Source organism: Colias philodice, chromosome 9 (assembly GCF_061535455.1).
Source record: "Colias philodice isolate Cphi_HAF_F1 chromosome 9, ilColPhil1 Martin Lab GWU primary, whole genome shotgun sequence".
NCBI classification, from domain to species: Eukaryota; Metazoa; Arthropoda; class Insecta; order Lepidoptera; family Pieridae; genus Colias; species Colias philodice.
The window spans coordinates 195571-206000 of record NC_143094.1 but is presented as its reverse complement, the minus strand read 5'-3'; the positions used below and the strand labels follow the sequence as shown (position 1 = coordinate 206000).

The 10430-nt window shown below is 35.8% G+C and overlaps 1 protein-coding gene across 1 annotated transcript; it reads left to right on the top strand.

Annotated features, from left to right (window-relative positions):
• Window positions 1-8794: 8794 nt before the first annotated feature.
• On the top strand, window positions 8795-9726 carry LOC149485524 (uncharacterized). Its single transcript, XM_089698536.1, has one exon. It carries the CDS (start codon window positions 8842-8844, stop codon window positions 9724-9726), a length of 885 nt encoding a protein of 294 aa, XP_089554662.1. The 5' UTR covers window positions 8795-8841.
• The last annotated feature ends 704 nt before the right edge of the window (window positions 9727-10430 follow it).

Genomic DNA, 10430 nt, shown 5'->3' with positions numbered 1-10430 from the left:
AGAATCGTAAGGGTACTCTTATATCTGTCAATTGTCATAATACCCTTACGATTCTCGTAAGCACGCTTGCTTGTGTGCGTGTGCCATTTGGAACGTAATTGTTGAAGTTTCCCTACTGGTTGTATCTGTATATTGTGCCATCACCCACTTGTCTCTCAACGCGTTGCTAACTGACTGTCTGACTGTCTGACCGTCGCAGTGTAATTCACCTCGACTCTCATTTAAATCTGTCAAAATATATTCACTACTGACGTGTCACAACTGTTGGCACTTTTTATAATTTCACCTGAATTTTATTTGTATCTTTATTTTGAGAATTTTAGATTGATTTAAATTCGTTATCGTGTTAACGATATTCTTATTTTTTAATTCTTTATTGGAATGAGTAAGGTAGATAGTATGCTTATTTGTATATATTAGAAATTAAGAGGAATATCAATAAATAATACCAGGAATATATTTATTTGGAATCTGATCTCTACTATTCATAAATGGCCAATATTTTAGACGTTTTGTCCTAAAATTATTTGAAAAGCTATTTCAAACAGCCAGATTAAGGAAACAGCTATACACCATTTATTAAAAGTTGTTTTGTTAAAATTCAGTGTTACTCTACATCATTAAATGTACCAAAAACTTAAACTAGAAGTAATCAAATACAATTAGGAAATAGTAAAAAATAAAATGTTCGTCATTATAAACAATATATCAACAGTAAAGTGTAAGCGCTGACGTCCGTGTGTCCGAGCCGGTGACAAATGAGGGCGAAGCGCGGGCGCCGGGCGAGACGTAGAAAAATGTCATATCTCTGGACAAGAATAACGTGAAATAGCCGTGACTTTGCCATCCCGGGATTATTTATAGCGAGTATTATGAAATCGCTCTTGAAATTATCGATTTGAAACTTCTTATGTATTTGCTGGAAGATACGCTTTATTTAGACGACACGTTCACACCTAACTTCTATGTTACCCTTTTTTTTATAGTGGGGAAATCTTCTAAAGATACCCACGGCCCCCGGGGAAGGAGCCGTGGGTTATGTCGGATTCTTACCGACTAAAACCCCACTGTGTTCCGTCAAGCCGCTTTAATGATGGGGCCGCGGGTATTTGTTGGAATTCTTGTTACCCTACTGAGTTTAATTATGGCGATAGGAATAGTCTATGTATTCTGTCTTATATTCATTTTGTAGTTCTAACCTTACTACAAGATAAAGAAAATGAAATAGAATAGAACTTATGATTGTGATTTACGACTTGTTTCTGAACTGCCCAAAAACTGTTCCTTGTTCAACTGTAAATCGTATTATCGTTTTCCATCTTCGCATGTCATCAAGGTAATGAAATAATCATTCATAGATAGATGTAAAAGTAAAGAGCCGTATGAAGGTCATTGATCCCGGCCATATTTAACCTGTTATCGGCAACTTGCCCTTTCAACTGCGCATCCGCACGCCATGCTTACAATACATGTATTGTAGCTTGTTCTCAATAATATCATAACACTGTCCTTTTAAATGATTCTAAGAAATGTTTAATCAACATTTCCAATATATAATGATGATGATAATTCATAAGTTATTATTCTGGAAAAATAGGAATATATCCTTTTTATGGAAAAGACTTTTGCCAGACTCTATCTTACGATGCCAGCTACTAAAAGCACAACACAGGATTTTACACAGCTATGGAAGGATAACTACATGCATTTTTACCTCCAAAACTTCTTTAAAATTAATTAGTATAATATAATATAATATGTATACCTAACTACAGGTGTAGTATGTATTAGAAGTTTGCAAGCACTGTTAAGTGTCATATAACAATCAGACATTCCATTTTTGTAATATAAACTTCTCTAGACGGGAAACTATAAGGTACCTACTATATTTGAGTACCTATTCAAATATTGTCTGAGATTAAAGAAGGTCGGGAGCTTAAAGCTAGTACTATTCAGGCTATCCGGATACTCTTACAAATTAGTCTATCTAAAGATATTACCCAATGGAGATTACAGAAGCTATTCACAGTGTCACACTTATCCCTAATTTGTATGCGACGGGACTCGGGAGGCCCAGATTTCGCTTCGTTTCTTACGATAAAAGGGTTTACTAACGTTTAAACACGTCCCTTCGTCTCTTATTGATCTAACAAGCATTTTGTGGGACTCCAATCATGTCTGAATGTATATTTTTGGGATTTTTATTGTTTGGCACGAACGAAAGATTTAATGTGAGTTAATGTAATAAGGTTTATGTTTGATTTGAATTTGAAAGTAGGGTTCTTTAATGAGTTGTTTGAAATTACACAAACAACATAACACAAGTTCAAATTAAAAGAACTGAAATCTCTGCACAGCTGGCGCTCTACAACTATGCGCACTCCGAATACCTATTATATGCCGTAATCTTCCTCTCATTTCTACAGATATATCTATCACTACCAGAATTAATACTAATACTTCTGAAAACATAACGTACTTAGGTATGCAGTGGTCTTAACAATAGACTCAATTAGATTTCCGCACTATTGTTCGTTCAGTATCTAAAATAACCTCATTAAACAAAAGTTTCATTCAAATGAGATGCAGATAAAACATCGATGCATTTTCTATCCGCGCATTGACATTCAAACGCTACAACAGCGGCTAGAAAAAGCGCCAATAATGGTTCGCTAAATATTTATAGCGGCATTTGAATTAATGTATTCAAGCGGTTATTGCTTGTTTTGTATAATTCTTACTGTAGGAAGTGCGTCAAGCTCGCGTGAGATGACCGCATGCATAATGTATCGCACTTGTAATGCATTACACCATTAATTATTATTTAATGTTATACTTGACAAGATCTGCTGTAAACACCGTCTTTGTAACGTCTAATGAAGCGCTTATTCATGCTCGGAGTGCTCTCGATTGAATCATTAATTCATGAGTGTCCTGTTAAATCTAACGCAAGAAAATAAAACTGTCTTGTTTTAAAATTGTAGCTCTTTTTGTATTATAATAATATATTAACCCGTTATTTATATTGTTAAAACCATTATCAGCCATAAAAACGAAATACATGTACAGTAAGGTAAAATGAGACCCAAAACAGTTTTTTTTTTTCAAAAACTAAACAGATACATCCGAAACATTTTTGTTTTATTTTACGTTTTCTCTAGGAAACATTGTACTTTAACGAGTTCCGTTTCACAAATTAGCACTACGTAAGTATGAATCATAACCAGTACCTAATCTAGATTACTAAATTCCAGTCATCAAGAATCGAGGAAATAAGCCCATGAAATCACAGCTCACAACCTACGTCGCTTTGCGCTGTATTTATAACCAGGCTAATGCAGTTTGTGTCCTACTTCCGCCACTAAATGCAGATATGAGACCTGGCTTCTACTCTGAAATAGCTATCGATCAGTTTATCCAACACGTGTGCAGATTAATCACATAGGAAACAAAAATAAGCTATCGCACAAAAGTTAACGGCATGGAACTTGCGACAAAACAACTGAACTAGTTGCGGAGTTTAAGGAGATTTTATTGAGGTTATGTAGCATATTCTTTTGGTTAGAGTTTGAGATATAAAATAGAGATATAAATAAAGACTTTAATTCTATTCTTTATTTCTAAAACCACAGACTTCTTAATAGTTACTAAAACTACGAGTACGATTGCGACTTACTTATTATTATTATTCCTTATCCCGAATCCTGTCAATTCGAACACTTCGCAAAGCCCGTGACAAGTATTAAATCAATATCAATTTAATAGATGACCGTACAAAAATAAGATAACAAAAATAATTTATAAGCTAAGCGACTACCAAAGGATACGAAAATAGACTCGATTTAGAAAGTTATAAACTCAATTTAGTTTATATTCCGTAAATATGCGCCATATTTTCGCGAAGCTTCCATCCTTCTCCATAAATAAAGTTCCGTAAAACTTCCCTAATATAATATCGATAATATATTTATCCCTTTCAATGTACCTTGAAACGAAGTATCCGTTTCTGTGACAAATCAAATTACATTACGGAAATATGTTTTGCAAAATTTAAAATGATCATACCTACTTTGTTTGGTGATAATCACACTTCTTACTTCACGAAGCTACTTTGGAAGATTTCAGTGTACATTTTTTGCATAATTTCATTAAGACTCTGTTTGTGATAATAGATATAATGAACCTGATATATTTGTGAAACATTTTTAGAATTTAAAAAAATATCCCAGAAATTAAACGTTGTACGTTATAGGTACAGCAATATTTAAATTGAGTTCATAGAATTAATTGTTTATAAAAAGTATGAATATACTATGAGAAACGGAAATAAGATGTCCAAAATATAAAGTGAAAGCAGCGAAAGTCTGTTGCAGGATATATTTCACATCTTTCGTAGGTACTATAATTATAATTCATTTTATTGAACGGGGCGCGGGCTATTGTTTTTGCGTTGTTGTTGGCAAATCTTAAGTATCTTAGATCTTATAGATAGTACTTGTGAATTGTGATATACGAACATGAAATTAGTCCTGTAATGTTTGTGTTTATTCATACACAAACATTACATTCAACCTTTAAATATACAAAATCTTATTAAAATTATTAATCTGATTTCTGATTATTGATCTTATAAATTGAATACACTGACTCTGCCTCAACCGCTTCGTTTTCTAGCATTACCCATACTACAATCATGTTTTATACCGTTGTGAATGAACCACTAGGTAATAGTGACAGACGGCAGATCACATGAAATCCTGTAGCATATTGTACGCCATCTGGTAACACATACACATAATACAGTGTTATATTCCCCAGCCCTGCCTGAGATTAGTTCTGAATTATAAATTAGACCTCGCTTGCAAAGCTCGACTAGTATTCGTCTATCGTAGACCTAAGGCTTAATATTCGTATAGTTAATCGCATTCATAATGAAAAAATCTTATTGCACGCCTCATAAGCGAAGCGTTGAGGTGGGTACTACTGTCACTTCGCGCAAAACATCTGATTTTTCAAACTTAAAATGTCTTTATGTATCATACATTGCACTTGTAAGATAATACATACACACACATATTAAGAAAAAACACTATTTTTAACGTTCATGATATTTTTGATGTCATTTTTGTTATTTAAACTAGTTAAAAAACAGTTTAAAAAAGTTCTGTCTTGGACGTCCGTGTGTCTGTATGTGCGGATCCTTTTTCTTGTTAACACGATAGCGACCGAAATACTTTACTAATCGAGTCTTTTTTTTTCTCTTACGCTTGAGTATGCTCAGGAATAGAACCCTTTCATTTTTCAGGGTCTGATTCGATGTGGTTTAATTGTTATTAAATAAACAAAAATAATAATTAATAAATATTTATTAAAAAAAAATTATGAGGCGTGCACTTTTGGATTTTCCAAATTATTTGTGAAATATGTTTTGATACGTTTTTTATAGTGAAAATGTAAACCCTTGCCAATAAAAATAGTTATTCAGTAGCAATGAAATTACTTCTTATTTACATAATACATATAAAGCTGAGCTTCAAACAATAATTGCAGCAATAAAAAATAATAATTTATATCTCTCCTTGTGTGTCGTAAACATCGACTGAAAGTAAAAATAAATACTGTATGACAAACCTCTTTAAAATCATATTCACTTAGTTTATCAACACCCTAACGACAATATTCTGTTCGTGTTCCAGTATAAAGTATTTTACGTACCTACGTGTTTTATAATTTATGATTTCATATTCACTGTTCATAAAGTACATTTATGTCTAAAAATCAAGAAAGCTAAAAATTTTCTTTTTTTTTTGATGTATGTAGTTTAAAATATATTTATTTTTGATCACACAAAGTAAAAATAAAATATTGCTCTTATTTATTTTGACCGTCTCCTTGGTACAGTGGTCCTGGGTTCGAATCCCGGTAGAGATGAGAAAAAAAAATGTCTCTGTCTGTCAAGACATAGAAGGCTGATAACCTACTTGTCCCTAAAGAAAATCGATTAGTGAAACAGATGTATGCAAAATGCATCTGCTCCTTACCCCACTAGGCGACACGGGACTCAATTTTTTTTACTTATTTATTTTAGAAGTATTGTATTAGACAGCGTAAATCTAGTTTTCAAATAACCCAATAACCCTTTCAAAATAATATAATTCCCAAGTTTATCTCACGTAGGACATGTTTTACAAAGTGAATTTTTATGAGCTAGAATTGATGTCACATCTGGGTTTTCTGAAGCAGTTCATATCAATCAGAGCCTATTGATATCATTTAGAATTGGAAAGCCCCTGAAGAATATTTAGTATTTGTCTGTATAACAAATGATAAAGTCGGTTATAATCTATAAGTAGAGATGTACGCTTTTTATATTACTTATTTAAAAATCGATTTATTAATTCTTCAGTTGCCACTTCATAAAAAACCAAAGTATACGAAAAACTATCATTATCGTCATTCATCATTCAAAACAAACAGATTTCAAATTAATTTATTGGTAGTTGAATTTAGAACTCTACAGGCACTGTGAAAGTTTCAACAGAATATAGGTTATTTATACCTACAAGCTTGGTAAGAGGCAAGAGCCACGTTTTTGTTATCAAACTGTCTGATCTTTAACTCTTAAACAAATACTTAACTCAAATCTAAAAACAGGTAAAAAATAGTAATAAACACTCGATTCATTTAATTATAACAATCCAGAATTCCTCACAGAGGAAGCTTAGTGCTCATGCGTATCAGTGATGATCGCCTCATTAGGTGACCTACCTGCTTGGTTATCCATTTTTTTAATAAAAGAGTGTGTGTGCCGAGCACATGTATCAGAAGTGAAACTTATTTGTCAAGATTCAAAGATAACAAAATCGTCGCCTTACTCCATGACGTGACGGTATTACAGAACGATCTTGAAATTTTACTCTCAACGCGTCTAAACAAGTGTCTCTTCAAAAATCATGATACCTACAAGGTACGTTTATAAATAAGCAATAAACAGAGTATACAACCCTTTACGTAGCTACATGTCTCCAAATCCCGTTACTCCACAGGTATCATCAGCACCCACCGTGGAGGGCATCCAGCGTGCAGTAACGGGAACCGCTTTGACAAAAGACAATTACTATGTGTGTTCGTGTACATGCAGTTATGAATAACGTGGCTTTTGTTGATTATACTGTACTAGCTTTCCGCCCGCGGCTTCGCCCGCGCAGTCAAAGAAAAACCCGAATAGTTCCCATTCCCGTGGGATTTCCGGGATAAAACCTAACCTATGTCCCGGGGTAAAAAGTAGCCTATGTCCTTTCTCGGGTATCAAAATATCTATATACCAAATTTCATGCAAATTGGTTCAGCAGTTAAGGCGTGATTGAGTAACAGACAGACAGACAGAGTTACTTTCGCATTTATAATATTAGTATGGATAATGCGGAATGCTATAAGTGTACATTTTGTATAACTTTTCCATTACATTAATGACAAATTAAAGCACTGTTCTGTAACATAAAGATGTATACAGCAATGATTATATTATTCGGTCTATCTCTATCTATGTTATTTCTGAAAAAAAAACTGCAAAATATTTTAAGGGCAATCTCACAGCAGTTTTTATTTAAACATTTTAAATTATTTATCAGCAGTAGTTTGAAGAAAAACAGCAAGTTAAAACGCACTCTGCGTCCATTTGAACATGGTTTAAAATTTAAATATTTTCGCTATATCGCTGACTAGCTCTAAAGGGTGTAATAGTTAAGTGTGCACAGGCGATTTTTCCGTAAGTATTACAGATAACAAAAAACTTTAAACTGATATCGAAAGTACTTAACCTAATGAGTAAAATGGCCGTAATAAATTTTTAAAAATATTAAAAAATTAAATTAAATTTTTAAAAATATTAAAAATTTATTACGGCCATTTTACTCATTAGGTTAAGTACTTTCGATATCAGTTTAAAGTTTTTTGTTATCTGTAATACTTACGGAAAAATCGCCTGTGCACACTTAACGATTACACCCTGTATATCTCCTATTGGTTTAAGCGTGATGATATTAATATAGGCTTCGTTGTGTCCCTTCGTCCAGCATACTCACCATGGAATCCTGATATTTCATGAATGTCAAAAAACTGTTCTGAAATAGTGCTAAATAGTGCCCAAAGGAAAAAATAGTGCTCTTGTACTTGCGAAGTTATAGCCATAGTTCGATGAGTATGCTGGACGAAGGTTTCGCCCAGCATACTCACCTCCGTCCGGAGAATCTGTATACGCTTCAAACATAATTCATACTTCAAAAAATAGTTCCCAAATAGTGCCAAACGGTGCCCAAAAAGAAAAAACAGTGCTCGAATAACTTCGGAGTTACAGGCTTCGTTCAGTGAGTATGCTGGGCGTAGGTTCTACGCCCAGCATACTCACCTCAGTGCGCGAATATCGAACGAGCTATAGGTATAATTTACGTCTCAAAAAATTGTGCTTGAAATAGTGCCCAATATCAGTCCAATTTTTGCTTGACTTTTGACTTAGAAAACCATTAAATTTTAATGTAAACTTCTACATACTAACGTAAAATGGGGTACAGTCGTCGACACATGTTTTTGGACAAAAATATTAAACTTTCTAATTGTAGAGTTTACTTCATTTGATATCTTAATCCTTCAAGCGCCGTGATCTAGACAAAATATATAAAATCATTGTTCCTAGCTACCGGGGTCCCATGCGACGCGCGAAGGCTTAATCATATTATCGGTTCGTGTGCTATACGCGTTCGGAATCGGACGTGATTAGGGCTAGCACAGTAAGGAATAACAATTCGCGCCACGCGCGGCTTTGCCGCTGCATGAACTTTTATAATGAGTTGTAAAACACTCATTGTAAATGAGCTGTTGGCGTTCATCCAAAATGCCATCGATACAATGGACGAGGTTAGCATCATGCAAATCTGCAAAACTAACTTTAACGAGGAGGAAATTAGCAGTGGCAAGGTGCTACTCTACCAAACGCTGGACAAGATTGCCACGATGCCGTCACGCCGCAGGAACGGGGGTGAAAAATGCATACAGGATATCATCAGCCTATTGAAGGTGACTGATCCCGATGATGTGCCCGATTTCGTCGCAAAGGAGTTGCATAAACTTCCACCGGTGGGATTCGACCACGTCGATGTTACGAGGCTCCTTAAGGACATCACATTCCTTAAGGCGAGTCTGGCCGAGGTACACACCAAGTTGGAGGCTTCAGAGAAGACCATCTCCGATTTACGAGTCGAGTTAGCAACATATCGCGATGCGCATGCAATATGTAGGTCACCCGTGCCGTCATATGTGAATGCACGGCGCGGAGCGCAAAATGCATGCGTCGGCATTTTAACTGCTGATGTTGACGTGTCGCCGACCGCCGATGACCCGAGTGATGCCCCGCGCCCCGCTCCCGTTACCTCTCCCCCGGAGAAGACATCGCATGTCACGTTGCCAGCTGCTCCTCAACGTGACTACGCCGCCGCAGCCGCAAAAATGACTGCGACCCCCAAACCAACAAAAGGAGTAAACGCACCCGTGCGGAAAAGTTTACCTTCAAAAACGAAGGGCGTCGACGAGGATGGCTTCACAAAAGTCCAGAGGAAAAGGAAGCTGACTCGTCAGAACAAGTGTGGCACCGCAACGAGGGATCCAAACTTGCGGATGCGCGCAGAGGTGCCGACGACGCCGCTCTACGTGTCTCGTGTGCACCAAGACTGAAGATTTTATATTTTTGGTTTTATGGCATTCAAATGCTTTATAAATATAAATTTATAAAGAATAGAAAAAATTCGATCACGAGGCGGGACTCGAACCCGCATCCTTCGCGCCATTCCGGGGCGGATGCCTCACCAACTCAGCCACTCGTGACCCGCCCGAGTGATCGAATTTATTCTATTCTTTCAGTTTTATGTGTCTGAAGGGACACACCGCGCGCCATCTATTGAGATGATTAACAACCATTTCAACCAATATGAAGCACTTTTCAGTGAATACAATATTGTAACGATGGAACACGACCTTTTTTGTTGAATTTATATTTTTGGTTTTATGGCATTCAAATGCTTTATAAATATAAATTTATAAAGAATAGAAAAAATTCGATCACGAGGCGGGACTCGAACCCGTTACAATATTGTATTCACTGAAAAGTGCTTCATATTGGTTGAAATGGTTGTTAATCATCTCAATAGATGGCGCGCGGTGTGTCCCTTCAGACACATAAAACTGAAAGAATAGAATAAATTCGATCACTCGGGCGGGTCACGAGTGGCTGAGTTGGTGAGGCATCCGCCCCGGAATGGCGCGAAGGATGCGGGTTCGAGTCCCGCCTCGTGATCGAATTTTTTCTATTCTTTATAAATTTATAAGACTGAAGATGTTGTCGAGTACTTGCATGCGAAGACAGGTTTGAGTCTGCGAGT